Source organism: Malurus melanocephalus, unplaced genomic scaffold, assembly GCF_030028575.1.
Source record: "Malurus melanocephalus ecotype Western Australia unplaced genomic scaffold, MMel_1.1 scaffold_92, whole genome shotgun sequence".
In the NCBI taxonomy this organism is placed as follows: domain Eukaryota; kingdom Metazoa; phylum Chordata; class Aves; order Passeriformes; family Maluridae; genus Malurus; species Malurus melanocephalus.
In genome coordinates this window covers 67,799-86,387 of record NW_026623324.1, presented here as the reverse complement: position 1 = coordinate 86,387, position 18,589 = coordinate 67,799, and the positions used below count along the sequence as shown (strand labels likewise).

At 38.3% G+C, this 18,589-nt stretch overlaps 1 protein-coding gene across 1 annotated transcript in view; it reads left to right on the top strand.

The window, feature by feature from the left end:
• The window catches only part of GALNT2 (polypeptide N-acetylgalactosaminyltransferase 2), a 96,410-nt gene that overhangs the window by 46,021 nt on the left and 31,800 nt on the right, over positions 1–18,589 (top strand). Inside the window, exons 2-5 of the mRNA XM_057368413.1 lie at positions 4,589–4,679; positions 11,715–11,868; positions 16,844–16,942; positions 17,513–17,580. Of these exons, the coding sequence (XP_057224396.1) occupies positions 4,589–4,679; positions 11,715–11,868; positions 16,844–16,942; positions 17,513–17,580 (412 nt within the window). The remainder of the gene's footprint in view (positions 1–4,588; positions 4,680–11,714; positions 11,869–16,843; positions 16,943–17,512; positions 17,581–18,589) is intronic.

The following is an 18,589-nucleotide window of genomic DNA, read 5'->3' as shown; positions in this document are numbered from 1 at the left end:
AAAAATTGCATTTAATGTACATTTATTAATTATGTTTAAAATATTACTGCAGTATTGTATAATCTACCACCAAATGAACTTGGAASGTTGAAATTTTGTTTCTTTGCGCATCATCTAGTACTGAATTAGAAATTAGTGGGAAGCAGTGAYACAATATGTAAAATTAATATATTCTAAATCCCTCCAATACATGCATTGTAGCTGGCGTGYATTTATTTTCTTTTTGATATGTGTCCTGACCTAAGAAGATAACTGCACAAACAATAGCCACAAAGGTATTATTCTAGTGTTGTTCCATCTACATCTAATGTGTGCTTAGTGTCTCTGCTAGTTGGTGTGTTGGTTTTGCTTGGCCCAGTTTTTGGAAGTGGGGGGGCCAAAAAAGATGGCTCCTCTGAGAAGCTTCTGGAGGCTTCCACCATGTCCAGCAGAGCCAATTGCTGTTGGCTCTGAGGGTGATGGACATGMCACTGACMRAACCTGGGCCAATTGAAGATGATGGTTACGCCTCTGTGCAAACATATTTAAGAAGAAATCAAAACAAAGGGAACACACAGTTAGTTAGAGAATACGTGAAAGATGCAGACACCAAGGTCAGTGGATGAGGGGAACGAGCTTCTCCAGGCGCCAGAGCTGGGATTCCTTTGCAGGCCATGCTGACGGCCATGATGGAGCAGGCTGTCCCCCTGCAGCCCATGGTGACCATGGTGGAGCAGGCTGTCCCCCTGCAGCCCATGGGGTCCACAGAGGGTGCAGAGATCCAACCACACCCCGTGGAGGAGGAAGGTCCCCACGCCAGAGCAGGCGGACGCCAAGAAGGGGGCTGTGTCCAGCAGGATACCCGTGGAGAGAGAGGCCTTGCTCTCGAGATGGAACAGCCTGGCCTTGGGCCTGCACCCAGGGGACAAGGGACCCCACGGTACAGCAGTTTTGGGATGACTGACTGCCTGTGGGGGACTCACAATGCAGCAGATGTGTGTGGACTGCTGCTCGTGAGAGTGGAACCACACTGGAGAGGTTCACAGAGAACTGTCTCCCGTGGGAGGGACCCCACGGCAATGCAAGGGAAGGACTTCTCTCCCTCAGCAGCCRCAGATGATTCGGTGATGAACTGACCAACCCCACATCCTGTTTCCTCCCCCCTGCTTTGTACTRCTGGTGGGGAGAAGGGAGGGAGTGGGTGGGGAGAAGGGAGGGAGTGGGTGGGGAGAAGATTGGTGTTTTTGAGGGTTGTATTTTACTTCTCATTCTCCTCCTCTGTCTTCGTTAGTAATAAATTCACTTCATAATTTAAGTAGTGCCTGTTTTGCCCATCAAGTGTTTCCTCCCTGCTCCTTATCTCAACTCATGAACCCTTTTGTTAATCTTTTTTTCTTTGCTCTTCTCTACCCAATGTGGTGGTGGGGGAGAGTGAATGAGCAGGTGTTGTGGGTGCCTGGCTTTTGGCCAGCATTCTAAACCACAACAGTTGGCAGCTACCTTTTTATTTTTCAGTGACCTCAAAATGGTTGTCCATGTGCATTTACGTACTAAGTTGTAGCCTGATATTGCCAGCTCTTTTTGAGTGTGTCAAGAAAATAGTATTTTAAAGTATTAATAGTATTCTAATATGGGAAAAATTAGGCTTTTCTTTTTAATTTTTATTAATTAAATCTCCCTCTTGTGCTCCTATGATTAAAGAGCTGTGCCCCCTCTTAAGCAGTTTAAGTTGCTTTCAATCTTTCCTTAAGCTTAGCTTTCTGTATGAATGAGTTTTGTCAGTGCCAGCATTGTTGTCTTCTACCAAGAAGATTACTCCTCAAAAGCAAGTGGCTTTTTTAAGATTCCATTAGAAGTTGGGATTTTGTTTCACTCTGAGCAAGCTGAAAAAGCAACTCTGTCCTGTGATGATGACAACATAGTAATGTTATTTGATCATATGATTCATTCCTATATAGCACCAGATCAACATGCTGAAGCAATTAGCAATCAGATCTAAAAAAACTGGTTGTATTTATGCCTATGGTTTTAATAACTGCCTTTATYTCTTTTTGAGGTCTCAAGTGCTCTCTAAAGGATATAGCATATTGTTTGCCCCTAAAAGGTATGGGTTTCTCACATGTATTTTCCAAATTCTTAATTGGATGAGAGTTAGTGCTTACAACAGAATATCAGTTTTAGCTGAGTCACTTATTTGAGAGAAGAAAAATGTCRCCAAGTCCTAACCTATGGCACAATGGTTCAAGGTTAATATCCCTTAATACCCCATACWTTCCCATCACAATACTTTTTTGTAAGGGGTCCTAGGAAGCAAGCTGAGCATCCAGCAATATCAGTGGGAACTTCATCCTATCAGCTTGGCTTACTTCAAAATATCTGAAGGCTGTACTAAGTTGTTTCCTGAAAGTGTCAAATTTATAAGAATTCAAAATGGCATTTAGCCATGAGATTTCAGAATGTGACATTGCCTTTGATACTTTTATATTTATTTTATAAAAATCCAAAATACAACAGCAACAAAATCCAAGGTGGAAGAACTTGATAAATGTTTATGCTCAATGGCACATACACCTCAGCTAGAAGGATTAATGGGAAGGTAGGGTTTTACCCCAAAGACTTAAAGGGGAGGGGGACAATGAGGAAGCACTCAATTGTTTTTGTTTAATTACAGCAATATTATTTTGATCATTTAGCAGATGTTTTGCACTTGTTTTTCAACATAGGTATTTTTTAGGCTCATTAGTCATCTGGAATAATGAAGAGCTTCATTGAATTTTGCAGCTACAGTTGATACTTGGACTTAAGTGTTTCCTTAGTGTCTTTAAAGTGGTGCACGAAGCCAAATACTCAACACAATACAACTTTCTCAAAACACAGAAAGGATTTGTTTTAGTATGCTGGTGGGACTCAGTGCAGTGACATATAATTTCCCTCATCAGTGTGAGTCATAAACATTTCCTTGAAATGTATTGTGTGGTTTTGGGAGCATAGTTTTGTGTTGGTGTGGAGTTTTTTCTCTTATTGTTGTTGTCCTAAGTTTCTTTAAGCAAAAGAATCAGCTGACTTCCACAAGGCCCAGTGGCCCAAAGTATTGTACCAACATGGTCATAGGTAGTATCAGGACCTGGTAAAATTCCTTCACTCTAAGATCCTTGATGCATGATGCCATGAAAAGCATGCATTGGTAGCACTCAATTTTTAACTGATTTAATGTTTAGATGGCTATATTTCTCGGGGGGGCGGGGGGGAAGTACCTGTATTTAGTTTTTAATTTCAGTATTTTGGAAATCTGTTGCCTTTTTTCAACTTATTCTTAAATATTCATGCCTGCTTAGCACTTAGATGCATAAAGTGAATTTACATTGGAAAATTCTGAGATGTTTGTGGACAAGCTGAAATGGTATAATTTGTGGTGAAAATGTTCCCCAGCATAAGTTTGGCCTGTTCCAACTACTTACTATTCCATCAAAGAATTCCCAGATGTGGTATGGGGCTGCGACAGCAGAGACATTTTCCAGTATGCACTTCTTACGCCCTCCCCCTGCTCTGGAGACTGGCAGATTCCTATAAGAGATAAGAACTGTTCTGCACTGCTTGGCTTCAGGGCCTGGTAATATTTGTAGGTGCACTTAGTGGTTAGTATAGATGTAGAGCTGTATCTTCTTACATGTTGGAGTAAAGATCTTGTYTTTGGCAGGGTAGTGCCAATATAACTGATTTTATAAATGGGCCTTCTTCAGTGCAGATTTAGAAAAGGAAACAATTTCTTCTGGCAGGTGTGCAAGAACAACAGAAGCTGAGGCACTTAAATCGGCTGAGTGTAGCATGCAAATTGGCATACAGTCCATGCAATTGTTAGGTTTTTTTGTTTTAAAGTTAGCCACTTCTCCCAAATACATAATAGRGTCGTTCCAGCTTCATATTTTGTATTTCTGTGGTAATAAGAATGCAGAAKTGTGGTGGTTGTGGTTTTTTGCTTTCCCAGTTGAAATGAAAATGAGATTTACAGGTTCAGAATAAATGCTGGAAATCGGAGGAGGGCATCGATAAAATGATCTTCCCCACACACCTCTAAATKGTTATCATTAATATCTCTGGAATCACAAATCCAGCAGAATTGAAGTGAAGCCCAGAATAAACTCCAGTGAAATTAATACTTGAAAATATTTTGGCAGTCTTTTTCCAATAGGAAGGCTGCCATTCTGGGTATAACTGCTAGATAACCTGATTTCTCTTTTCAAATAACTTTCTATTTAGGCTCCTCCTTGTTAGAACAGGGCTGTCTTCAGGTCTTGCTTAACTTCTTGCTTGTGTAGCTCCTTGGATTATTACTGATTAAAAAAATAATTCTGTCATTCCTAATAAATTTCCTTCTTTTTTTTTCCAAAAAAGAATTTTTGCATACATTGCATACATTTTGCATACACTCCAAAAGTCTGTCTCAATTTTTTTTCTGTTTTTCAAGTAATGGAGAAAATAATAATTGTTTCTGTTAAAATCCTCATTTTCTTGGACCACTCTAAGTTTAAAATCTACAAAACTTACTTATTACTGCTTGCTGACACAAAACTAAATTAAGATTATTTTAAAGATTGTGGTTTTTTTTCAGGAGGACCCAAATGATATCGACCCCAAAAGGAAAGAATTGCGTGGCAATGATGGGGAGGACAAGGCACAAAGTGTGGAGACGCTACCTCCAGGTATTGCAGTAACGTTTGTTATGAAAGATTCATAGCCATAAATTATTTATCATTAAAACACGTAAAACACAGCAGTTGTTCTGATTCTAATAATTCTTTGTAGTTTGAAAGTGCTAGGATTATTTTAGCAACATGTATTTTTCTGTTCTTATGGCTTCAGCATCCTTAAATCTTGCTTCACTGCTCCTTTGAGTTTAAAATACAAGGGAGTGTGGTTCTTTGCTAGTATGTTTGTATTGTCCTTCAGTAGGTTTGAGGTACTGAAAAAGCCTCTGGTACAAAGGTAGTYTATTTCTCTTGGTGTATGATGCTGGCAGATAACAGACAAGTCACCTTGGGACTACTGTTTTGACTGAAGATTCAGCCAAGGTTCATACTTTAGCTTTTTGTCTGGCTTTTGATTTGACAGATTTTCCTAACTGTGCTGCTAGCTTACTTTATTTTTTCTCATACTTGCTCAGTATTTATCACATGTTGGAAAACAACAGAGCAATGTGATTTTTATTTTATGATTCTCATGCCTTGAGGATGAGCTAGGAAAATTAAGTGTTAAGGAATCTTCATTTCACGTGAATGCTTCCACAAACTTCTTTTGCAACGCTTAACTATTTCACATCAATGAGATTTCATATATAGCTACAACTGACTTACTAAGGCATGCAGAAAAATGCAAATTGAATGTGAATATTTTACACAATTGAAAATGTTTAACTTATGTGAAGGACAACTATGGATCAGAYGGCTTCACAGGTTTTGCTTCTCTTCTATTAATCCTCATGTTTTGCCTAGAATTTTTTTTTTGTAATGGCTGTACATTTGAAATACTGTGAGTTCTTGCASAAAGAACTAGCTGAAGTAAACTTTTTTTTAAGCAGCTGGGAACTTCCATCCCCAGGAACATGTAAGGYATGATTTTTCTTTTTCAGTTATAGGCTCTCCAGGTGCAGTATAAGCTCTTTGCTATTGATGGCTTTTTTCCTGTATTCTTTGGCGTACTGTCATGGTTTTGCTTGGTCCAATTTTTGGTGGTGGGGGATGGGGATCAAGAAACCACAAAGATGGCTGCTGTGAGAAGTCCTAGGGGTGTCTCCTTCTTCTTCTCCAGCAAAGGGAGCCCTGCCCCCCCTCCTGTGTTTCAGAGCCAACCCATCATTGGTTCTGAGGTTGATGGACAGGCTGACCATCAGGCCTGGGCCAATTGCACAAGATAGTTACACCTCTGTGATGACGTATTTTGTTGTATTTAAGAAGGAATTCAAAACAAGATAGATGCAGCCGCCATGTTTAGGTTAATTGATAGCATGTAGTTTTAGTATCTTGCACTGGAAAAAAAAACAGAGCAAGAGGGTGAGGAGATGTAAGAAGAAAAATGGAGATACCTCAAGATCACAGAACAGTAAGGAGAAGCTGTGCCCTTGCTGTGGTTCTCGGACAAGCTGGAGGAGATAAGTTGTTCTTGAAAAGGACTATTTCCATCATACTGAGAGAGAGACCTGTATAGAGAAGTAAAGCGACCTTGCTGTGAGGGAAAAAATCCTGGCCTTTTGAGGACTGGACTGTTTTTGATTATGAAGCCAAGAAATAGAGAAGAGGTTTGCTCCCCCCACGACGTTTTGATGTAGAAGAAGCTGTGTTTTGTGTTCTGCCAGGAGGTTTGTGATAATCGGACTCACGTCGCTGAAAAAAACAACATGGGCTTTGAAGGACATTTCTCCTGCGAGGTAAAGAAGTTCCTTTCTGCTATTAGCAGTTTTACACTGACTGTTTCTCAGAAAAGGACACATCCCACAGCTGGAGCTGTAAGAATGTTTTATCCTACAATGCTTGGACTACAGCTGAGTGTTTTGATCTGTGTTAGACTTTCATTCTCCTGCCCCCCTGTGTGTGAGGGGCAACATGGGAGGGGTGGAGATGGGGGGACTTGGAAGAAGAGATGGGTCCCTGGGAAAGTGTAACAGGTGTCTTAAAAAATGTCCATTTTATTTTTCTTCTCTTTGTAAATATCCCTATCTTTGTTTTTCACCCAGTGCCATTCTTAGTAGTGTGTAGTAATAAATCTGTTTTGCAACTTAAGTTATGCAGCCTGTCTGACTCTTTGTGGAGTACATAGGTATCTTTCTTCCAATTATGTTTATCTCAAAGCCATGAGTATTTCGTGTTAATTGGGTTTTCGCTCTCTCTCTCTTCTCCCTCTCCGGTGGCGGGGGAAGGGAACGTCGTGGGCACAGTTCAAACCACGACACGTACCTTATCCTAGCTGCGGTCTGGAGGAGGAAAATAAGACTGCTATTGTACGTACACGTTTTTGGCAAAGCCTTTACTTTTGTGTATGTGTTGAGAAATAAATCACAAAAGGCTGAAGATCCTRGCTTTTTAAACTTGGTTTCTGTTCTGGCAGATCTTTTCAAGTATTTGTTCTGCTTAACCGAACTGTCTACACATTTTATTGCTGGGGTTAGATCAGCTAATTTTGCACCTTCCATCTGTTCTTCTTATTTCTCCTTTTTGAATGTTTATGTATTCTGGGCCAAACCTTATGCTTTCCCAGTGRCCCTAAGTAGCTTATTGGAGTATTAAAAGAAGTGGGAAGTGTCACAGGTTGAAAGGGAAAGCTATCAGATGCTGGAAGTGTTGAACCTTGAAGTAAGAGTTAAGTGTAAAAAATAGAGCAGGTCATGGCTTTTTTTCATTTCATATGTTGATTAGTAGTCTCTCATGGCCTCATGTGATAGACAGGAGAATTGTTACTGCAAAGTAGTATCAGAATCTGGAATCAAACATCAAAGGCTTCGTGGACAGAACTTTACATGCTTAAATCGCTTTTTTTTTTTGTTAATATAGGCAACCTTCAGAATCTTTATGTTAGTGAAGTTTGGTTATTTTTGCAGACTCTTGCAGATCATTTACAGTGATCAAATTTTAGGATAGCTTTGGTTCAAAACTTTTTCACTGTTCCACTGAGTTTTATCGATCTCTAATTTAAGTTTCAGCATGATGCAGTAGCTGAAACTACAGAACTTCCTGGAATTAAGGAACTGTTTGTTATATTTATCTTTAAAATGTCTTTATATAAAGATTAAACTGTTCTGTGAGAGTGTATCCATCGTTTGTTTTTTGGTGACTTTTTGATATGCTGCAGAAGTCTATTTTTTGTTTTGTGAAAGTAGTGATGTTTAGCTCTTGTAGTTAGAAAGATCAAACTTGAATGGTCTACATGGATAACTAAAGCAAAACTRTATAACCACTTGCCTGTACTGGCAGGAGTTTCAGCACTTACTCAAACACTTCTTTTGTTAGTTAATGAAGATCTGGAACCTCTTAATGCACGTAAGTCAAAATATTCATATTTGTGCTGAATATCCCACTGCTTTTAAGCTGTATTGAGTCAGTAGGAGGGAATGCAAGCTATTTAGAGGATTTTGTATCCATCTGTTCTTAGTCTTTGCTGCTTGATTGTGTACAGATTTATCTGCTATGCGTTTTCCTCTTCTATCTCGCTTCAAGCTGCTGTTACTGTTACCTGACTTATCTCTAATAGATCTGATTCCTATTGCACGCAGCTGGCAGGGCTTTTGCTGGAGTCAGGGCCAGGCACTACCTCCTTCATGGTTCCKGACGCCAAATTCACATCTTCTGTGGGCTGTCACTGCTTTAGTAAACATAGCCCTACAAAGTGGTCTCCTTTGTTCTTAAACGTGCTTTATTCTTTCCCGCCTAGTTTTGCATTTGCTGGTTTTCAAAGTCTTGGAAAATGATAAATGAGACATTTTTAAGGATTTATATGAAGCTCTACTTGGATGGAAAATGGGACAGAAAGAAGCAGTGTCACTGGATTTCACCTTCTCCTTGTTTCTGCTCAACTTTTTAGACTTTGAATACTTTGTAAAATAAATACTTGTCAAAACCAAGTTTAGTACTGCAGCATACTAGCATCTGGTTCCAGGGTCTTAGCTAATTCAGTGGTTGGGGTTTGGATTTTCAATTTTTGCCTCAATTTTACTCTGGTAGCAAACTCTGCAGTTGGTTTACTGTTGTTTAACAGACTAACTCATTGTCATGTTACGTCTCGGTATAAGTAAACTCATGTTTGCTTGAATTTGAAATTGTTAGATCACCTAATTTAAATTTGAGATAATGTGGCTGCATTTTCTGTTATTTATTTCTCCTGACAGTCATTGGAATGCAGGAAACTATAAARCCATTTAACTCCTCAAGAGAAATTCAGTCATACTCCTATTTGTGTACTCTAAGGAAGCATATCACAGAAATTGCACTTCTTATTGGAAAAGCTTTGTTAAACAACTTCCCACTTCAAAATATAGTTGAGGATTCAGAAAGGCAAGACTTTCAGCAATAGTAAGGCTGGACAGTTTCGTTGGCTTTGTACCAGCCTTTCACTTTCCAGCATTTTACTTGAACCTTTGTCACGTGTAAATGTGTGTGCAGCCCATGCCACATACTGCATGTCATAAAGAACACAAGCTGTTTAAGAGGAATGCTTCTGACGGCATCACTGCTACCACTGATGTGATGCCCTCATGGTCTCTTGTGTTTTAGCTGCACTTTCCAGTGGAAGGAAGGCAACTGGAGGAGACGTTGTGGGTGGTAGTCCTGAAATGGGCATAGCTTTAAAATCCATTGAAAGCTGGAGTGTTTGAAAGTTGGAAATCTATATGCATGTGTTTTAAGTGTGCATTGTATTTTGTAAAGTGGACTAAAATCTTTATTTTTAGGCCAGAAAAGCAGTGGCATTAGATATTCAGTATTTTAAAAAATATTCATCAAATGTTTCAGATTGAATGTCTATTATAAGTTAGAAGCAAGGGTGATAATATAGTTCAGTTACCAAGGAGATTGCAGAAGCTTTGGGAAATGCTGAAGGAGAGAATTGTATGGGGAGATGATCTTGTGATCTCTGTTTCTTCCAGTTTCTTGAATCAAGCTGCTCTTGCATTTTGTATAATTTTATCACAAATGAGGTTTGGTGTAATTTTTCTAAATAACTCCACATTGGCATATTTGCAGTATTAGCTGGCTGAGGTATAAAGTTTTCAAAGTAAATTCCTGGAAATATTTTGAAGAAAGAAATTGAGAGCTAAGAAAAGCTTTTGTCAATCTGTGGGCTACCAACAACAGCTGTGAAGTTTCCTTTTCASAGTTCTTTCAGTGATGGGAATTTGAAAATCCATATTTCTCCCCCCAGTTATTTTCTCATAGTTTCCCTTTTTGGCCACTTCAAGAAGTTTCTACTAAATGTTCTGCATTCTGTTTTTGTTTAACTCTCTAGTTCTAGCTTCTGGGTGTGTGCATGCACATGTTTTATATTCTTTTGGATGGTAATTCAAATATAAAAAAATAGTTGCTTAGTTTTGACTAGCTGAATCTTAAAACCAGTAATCTGAAAGCATGGACACATCTCTCTTTWTTCTCTTGGACTTTTCTTAAAAACAAAGAAAACAATCCCAAACCCACCTCCCTCTCAGCCTTGCTACTTTTCCCTTAGAACCTCCACTACCATCTGATGTCCAAATCACATCTTGCATCCAAGTTGCTTTTATGGATGAACTCCTTGGATGGCTCTGAGATTTCAGAGGGTGTTTAATCAAGTTGGTGTATTTGTCTCATTAAACAAAGATAAATTATTTTGTTTAATGATGAAAAGTGTGTTGTTGTTATCAGTCTAGCAGGAGTTAATGTGCCGTAGTTGGTGCATAGCTGATGGATAGAAAGCTGTAAATAAGGCCTGCCTTAGTTTCCATGCTGTGCTGGTTGAGAGACCAAACAAAGCCAAGCAGACCTTGGAAAACCTGAGCAACCTGTAACTCTTGTTAACAGCTGGTAGAGTAGTATTCCCTGTATGSATATCAGCTTAATTTAGGACATGCCTGAACTATAATATTTTTCCTGCACTTGAATGGAGTGACATGTCTGCAACCTGCTGCTTGCTCTACTTAACTGAAAGTACCTCAAACTTCATGTGTTAATTATGAAAACAATGACTAATAGATCCTTGTGTCTGTAATAAATGGTGACACCAAAAGACAGTTTTTGCTTTGTATCTTTCTTTTTTTATGTGAGCAGTGTGCTTCTTCACCACACCTTGCTTGGAAGAAATTCTGATACACATCCATTTTTAAATGAAAGCTGTTGTGTGCATTAGGATACAGCCTCTGATTYTGAGTTAAATGTAGTATAAATCTCCTAATAGATGGCATAGCTTTGTCTGTCAATAATATGAAAGAGTAAACRTTTTACTAGAGGTAAGACCTAGTAGTTTTAAGATACTTGGTAAATATCATACTGTTGTTTTACACCTGAAAATGGTGGGACTCTTAAAATTTTTATTCCTAGTAGCTGGGTGTTAATCTGTCGTTCTGTGTTAGGGCCACAACCAGTCACATAATAGCACAGTCTGTGCTAGAGAAGGATTAATCTGAATCAGTTCTGATTRTCAAGGAGGTTGCAGTTATGTAATATCGGAGAGTGATTTTTTGATTCTGCCTACATGAAATGCTATTCTTTGAGAGTAATGTTGTCTTATATTTCTAAACTGCCTGTTTGTCAAATAGTTTGATTATAACTGACTGTGTTTTCACTCTTGTAAACCGTAAATTAAATTATAATGTCTTTGAAGCCTGGATGGGATCTTTAGATAACTTTCTTAGATAACTTTATAGCCAGATCATTTGCCATTTTACTGCCTGTTGACATGTGGATGTTTGAGCTTTTTTGAAATACAAATTGTGGTAGATGGAGTTAGAAAAATCCCAACACACAAAGTGGACAAGATGCAACATTGTCTGGTGATTACTTGGATAAACTGAGATCGGCAAAATTGTTCAATTTAATATTGATTTGCAGGATATTCTAGACAAATTTAATACAGAAAAGTTAGTTTTGTTGTTACAGTGTTAACAATACTGTTGAAGTTTTATTGCTGCAAAATTWAAAAAAAAATATTTCATCGGTAATGCTGAATGCTGTTCCTTAGATCATGAAGATTAAATTGGATATTTTCCTGTTTTTCTACTGTAGGAAAAGTTCGATGGCAAGACTTTGATCAAGATGCCTATGTTGGTGCTACTGTGGTGCGATCTGGTCAGGATCCATATGCACGGAATAAGTTCAATCAGGTGGAAAGTGACAAACTGCGAATGGACCGAAGCATTCCTGACACGAGGCATGATCAGTAAGTGCCAAACTGGGCCATGTTTGACTTGGATTAGCTTTTCTGTATTTATTGCTTTTGAGCTGCTTTTTCTGAAGCAGGAGCTCCTCAGCTTTAGAAAGGACAGTAACAGTAAACTCCGTGATCCTTGAACATTGTGGTAAAGAACAAGAAATCTTACTTAAGTTTATCTGTTTCCATTACTTCTATCAGTGTGTATTATGTATCCAAACTGGTGTGCTGCGTTTCAGCAGCATTTCTCTTTTTGTTCCTGTTTATCTGATGGCATTTCTTAGTTTCTMCATTTGTAAGTCTCTTTCACAGTGAGGATGCTCAGTGGAGCAGGTTGCGCAGAGAGTGCGTGAAATCTCCAGGCTTAGGGATATTCAAAGCCCAGTGCACAGCTTGCTGTAGCAGGCCCTGCTTTGAAGTAATTGGGACTCTGAGATCTCAAGGGCCACTTTGGATCTCAGTCACTTTGTGATTCTGTTCTTATGTGATGATTGCCAACTRTAAACCTAAAGGAATCAATTTATGCACACCCTGGTAAACATAGGACGGAATTAAACTTCAGGCTTTTTATGCAGTTTCAAGAAATAGTACACTTCATGCTAAGGAAAGTTATTATTTACTACTGGTTAGAGAAGACCTTCATTTTAAAAAGGATTTAATGACTTGCACAAGTCTCATTAAAAAAAAAAAGTTGCTTATTAGGCCTTTGTAACTTAAAAATACAAAACCAGGTTTGATTTGGTTTTAAAAACTAGGCAAGCCAGTCTCAAAACATAAAATCAGTCGACTGTATGTAGTTAATTTGCCTAACTAATTCTACAGTTAGGATGAATCTACATTCATAGGTTTGTAAGTAGAAGAAACTGGAAAAGACACCAGAAGAGGGGAGAGAAAAGGAAGGTACCTGTTTTCTCCCTTGAAGCTTTTTTATTAAAATGATGTAGTGAAGAGAGTTTGTATTAAAACTCACTGTCATTTTAAAAATTCCTTGTATAATAACATGTGTTTAGGTTTCTTTATGCAAAGTATTTGTAGATAGAGTGAAGCAAGTGTTGTTTAATTTGTTGTTAAATTGAATGGCAAAGTAGGAAGAATCTGGTGTTTCCCTTGTTGCCACGAGAGCAGTGAAAAGCATGATGCCTATGGTGTACTGAGGAGTTTAAAATTACATTTGAGTTTTCTTTGTAGCATATATACTTTTTTTTCACAAGAAATATATTCTAACTTTTTACACCAGATATGCTGGGCTATTTCAGATATTATTCAAATATGCTGAATTTGGAATTGTTTAGATATCTAATAACCTTTGGTGCAGGGGGKTTGTCTAACAAAGGCTGCCCTTTAAAAATAACTTAAATATGAGAGATGACCAGAGACAAATTATTTTATAATGGCCATGTTTRTTTTAACTGTTAGTCTTTTGATCATATGCTGACTTGCCTATGTGTTTTCACTAAATGGAGCTGAAAAAGAACCCAGAGAGAGATGTTGCTGGCAGAAGACTAAATCTGAGCTGGGAATGTTRCTTAGACTTTGCCATGGGGCAGATTTGAGTGCCCATCAAGTCTGTAAATAGTTGTCCTTTAAAGAAAAAAAACAACCAAACAGAAAAACAAACTGAAGCAATCATTCTTATGAACTGTCCTTAATGAGTTCCATGTTGCAATTCATTTTCCTTCTATTTTGGGAAGAACTTTCACTGAGGAAGCTGAAAAAGCTGCCTGAAATATTTGTTTGGGAACTGTGCTATGAAAAGAATAAAAGCAATAGCCATAGGAAAAAGAATATCTGAACACATGGCCCTAGGAAGCATGCTATTTTCTAAAAATCTCGACCCAGTCGCCTCCAATTTTAAGATCTCTCGTGGAGCTCCTGCAATCTTCTTGATTGCAAGAAACCTGGATGAGTATATACTTTGTTTCTGCTTAAGTAACTTTTTATTAATTGTATTGATGTGTTTAAGAGGCTGTTTGATTTAAAAAACTTTGCATAGCAATATTTTTTAATACCTGAAATTGACTGTTTAGAAGCAGTTTATCMGGATTCTGCATTAGATATGTAGGTGTAAGTGTAATTATGTATCTCTTAATACTACATTGTTTAGTAATTTTTRCGTTATGCAAACTTTCACTAACATGAAGAATGAAGATTTCCCCTTGCTTTTTGTGAAAGCCTGCTAGCAGTACCAGAAACACTTTTGGTTCACCTGTTTCAGCTGCTTGCCTTTGTTTTAAGCAAAAGGAAGAAGGGAGAAACAGGCAGATACAGCATAAGAAAGGAARCAGAGAGAACTCTGAGCAGGAACACAGATTCTCACTCCAGCTGATGTTCACAACTACCACTTTCAACAGCTCTGAGAAACCTCTRGGTTTCCTTTCATTTCGTGGTAGATTTTGGATATCCAGAAAGTGACAAGTGAGTGTCATAGCTGTAATAGGAAACTGGAAGATCTGTCCTCCTGTCCGTGGAAAATAGTTTCCCAAGTGGGATGAAGGATGAAATACTCCGTGTTTTTTGTAGAACAACATTCACCATGTATGCTTTGGACTAGTGATTTCTGATCACATCTCCTAAATGATGTGTTGTGATGWTTTTTAAGAATTACTCTGAAGTACCAGAGTTGCACTAAGCTGTGGGTTTTTTTCTCATTTGGCATCTATTAGAATCTTCTGACCTCACACTTGAATTTTTATTCTTAAGTATAGAGAAACAAACTTTCYTGTACCTTTGGCACCGGTTGAGGTGAATGTTTTCCTTGCACTGCTTAATTTTTTTTCTGTCAAAAAGTGGTTTCAAACAAATCACAGAGGCTTTGGGAAAAAAAATTGTTAATTAAATGAACTAGTACAAATCTCTGGGAGAAAGAATTTTCATATTTTGACTGATTTTAATGACCTATCTAAACAATGAAGGTCTAGATTGAAGTTTTCAATTCTAGTTCTATCTTAACTAAATGTATTTTCTTACTCTGCATGTAAAATTTAACTGCTGCAGCTTGAAGAGACCAAGTTTAATCTCCATGCCAAAAGTAGTGATCTTGTTTCTTTGGTTTGAATTTTAACTGTTGACCTTGTTGACACAGCAGAATAAGACTGATACTGAGTCAGTTAAAGTGGGGATTTATGAAGAGCTGAAAATGGTAATACTTGATGAAATATTCCTCCAGTTTTATTTGGAAGTCTAAAAGCTGAATTTTTCCCTCAGAAATATGCAGTTGTGCTCTTCTCTTGAGTTTCTTTAAAATTGAGAGGCTTCATTGCCTTGAATTCCCACTAATATGTACTCTGGCTCAAGTGCACTCTTCTGCAAAGAGATCAATGTAAGTTTAATGTCACTTTTTAATTATTCTAATGGAAGTGCTTCATATGATAACTGCATGCACAGTTAGCCCTGTCCTCTGTGGGCAGTTCGAAAGTTAGCRGAATAATATCTTCTTTGGCACCACAGGCTTTGGAGTACAATAATGGCATGTCTTTTAGCTGTCTAGATCAATTGTCAGAAGCTCACACTAGAGAAGCTCTTCTTTATTTTTCAGGAATGCATAGGCATTTGAGATTTATTCATTCCATGCTGGGCACTAGTGAAAAAGCCATGTTGTACACTCACCACAAAGCTAGAGATGGCCCTGCTACTCTGATACAGCAGTTGTAGGCTTGTTACAGGCTCTGCTTTTGCTCAGCCATAAGTCACTGCAGCATGATAATGCTTTGTTTCACGCAGGCCCTAAATGTGTGGTGTGTGACACTATGGGTGTATTGTATCAAAAATACCACTGTATTTTTGGGATTTTGTAGTGTGGCCAAAGACAAGAAGCATTGCTGCTTGCTCTGATTCCAAGAATTTGGACGTTTCATTGTTTAAGGTGCATGTTGCAGATGTTTAATCAGGTGTCAAGTGGGCTCTTGTATAGGCAGAGGCCTGGCTTAAGAAGTTTAGGTGGCAAACTTCCCTTAAAAGCTAGTCTGATAATACTGCACAGAGAACAGAAATTGAATTGCTTAAATAAATACTGAAGTCAATTGCTGAATTTGCTATAGATGTATGCTAATTGGGTTTATTCCCTCTGAATAGGACCTCAACAACTAGACCTCTTAAAACTCTACCCTTAATTAAAGGACATGGAAGAAATATATCACTAGTGTGTGTGTCACTGCACAAATGGTACTCAGTATMGTCACTTTGTAATGCTTTTGGCATAAACTCAATGTATGTTGTTTTCTAGTACTGCTAGTTTCTTCTACAATGAGAATAGTGTCTTTCTTAGGTTTATTTTATTGGATTAAATAGCTTAACTGTATGTAGTCCTGCAGGAAGCATTTTGGGATTTGCTTTGTTTTGCTGATTATGTTTAAGGTTTCTAGAGGTAATAAAAAATTAGTTAATGTAGATGGAATATTTCATTATCTTTATGGTTTGAAAKGGTATGGTTCTGTGTTTAGTTGGCTCAACATTGTCACAGCTGGCTCTGTTTTTCAAATTCTGAGTGTTATAATCCTTACAAGTTCTCATTAGAATAGAAAACTAATTTTATTTATGAGCAGGATTAGGATGTTATGGGAGCTTTAAAAGTAAAGGGAGAAGTGGACACACATCATTCTAAAGAAATATATGGTAGCCTGTGAACTTGTGCATTTTCATTGAAAATATGCTTATTTCCTTAGATGTATTGAATACTTTTAGTGTCAAAGAAGGGCTCTCTGGTTTCATACTCAGCTGCACAAAAGACATTTGACCTAGTGCAGTGTTGATGGTCTGGTGGATTTCTGAGTCTGTCCATATCTGCCAGTTCTTAAGTGTTTTGTGTACTGAGAGAGCTACCAAAAGTGTCAGGAGACAGGTTGATTATAATCTCACTTGAAAGTTACTTTTTCTTCTTAGGCAGGGTGTATATGAGTTTAATAGATAAATACTTTGCAATGAAGGCTGTCTGCTGAACCTGAGATGTAAAAATTATGTTCGAATGACAAGTTATTATTTCTTTCAGGTGTCAGCGGAAACAATGGCGGATAGATTTGCCAGCCACTAGTGTGGTGATCACCTTTCATAATGAGGCAAGATCTGCTTTGCTTCGAACTGTTGTCAGGTATGCATAAGAGAGCCTAATTTTTCTCTAAAGGCCATTCATTTGTGTCAGATAACAGCCTATGATAAAAAAGGAAAGTAACAACTCATTATGTTCTGAACTATTTGCAGAGGAAAAGATGAGTCTTAATTTCATTGAGACCTTCAGTTCTTAAATTGTGAAATAATGATATTAAACAAAATTGCTCACCTTAAGTAAAGACGCATGAAAGTATGGGACCAATTACCAGATGATGTTTGGAGGCTGGCTCTTYCAGGAAAAAGACAGAGTAGATGGAYTCCYAGGTGATATTTGACTCAAAGATACCTGCAAAAGTTCTATGTTAGAGTTGTCCAATGCGCTGATTTCTGGAGGCTGGAATGGGGGGGTGGGAGAGGTAGGGAGGCATGGAAAAAGGAAAACACTTAAAATTATACATGTGCCATGCTTTCTGTAAGAATAGGCCAACAGCTGTTGTTGCACATAACATCCTGGGCTAGGTTCTATTGCAGCTCAACAAAGTAACTGCTTTTATGACATTTTTATGGGAAATTAACACTGCTTGAATGCCTTTTTTTTTGTCCATTTCAGTGTCCTTAAAAAAAGTCCATCACATCTTATTAAGGAAATCATACTGGTGGATGACTACAGTAATGATCGTAAGTACTTTTATGGGGTCACACCTTACAGTGCTCATTCTGGTAAGATTTCATTTAGAGGTGACAGTGACTCAATTGAGAAYAGAATACATGAATAGGAGTTTGCAGAGACTTAGCCAAAACAAAGTCTTAACTCTTCTATGTCTGTCATTATGGAAATGTGAAGAGTTTCTATAAATATTTCAGGTATATCTTACTGCTTCCTGTTAGCTGAAGGACAAGAGTGTGTCTTTAAAAAGACAATTTTCATAGTATGTTGTCTTAAGTAAAAATAAAACCCATGGTTCTTGCAACAAATATTTTTGTAGCGCTGTTGTAAATGAATGCCTGTCTCCATCAGTCTCTTGAAAAAATTCTTACTGAATCTAAAGTAAGTCAATGTTTTGTRGGTACTATGGTTTCATGACACAAGTTTAAACAATCGGAATAGATCTCAGAGTTGTATTTCTTAAGAGAAGCTAATTTTATATTTGCATTATGTCTTGGTTTGAAAGATAGGTGTTTGCCGATGAAGGCAGGGACCCCCTTGGAGTGGTGGATATGGCCCCCCCTTCCCTCCGAATTATTTGAAACTTTGAAATACTTTGAAAATCACGGGCTTTCAGKCAAGGATATGGGTAAAAGGGAATAACGGTTTTTACTAATATGTATAACAAGGTGAAACAAGTAACAATAACAATAGCAACAACTGCCCAGTACCAAACTCAGCCACAGCCTTACAGAGACACACCCTCCCCTTTGGTGCAGTTACAGTCCCAGTCGGCAGGGGCGCTGTTGGCTCCTGGCTGGGCAGGGCGGGTACGATGATTCCTCAGCGGCTGCAGGGGGCGTTGTGGCACGGGTCCTGGCTGGCTCAGATCTCCCGCGTCGCCAATGATGGACACAAAATGGCAGAGGTGGATGGAGAAAAGTTTCTCTGCAAAACTCACAGCGGAAACGCCGATCTCGGTGCTCCTCTGGACAGCAAGAAACCCAGGATGGCAAAGAGACAAGCAGAAATCCCGCGGCT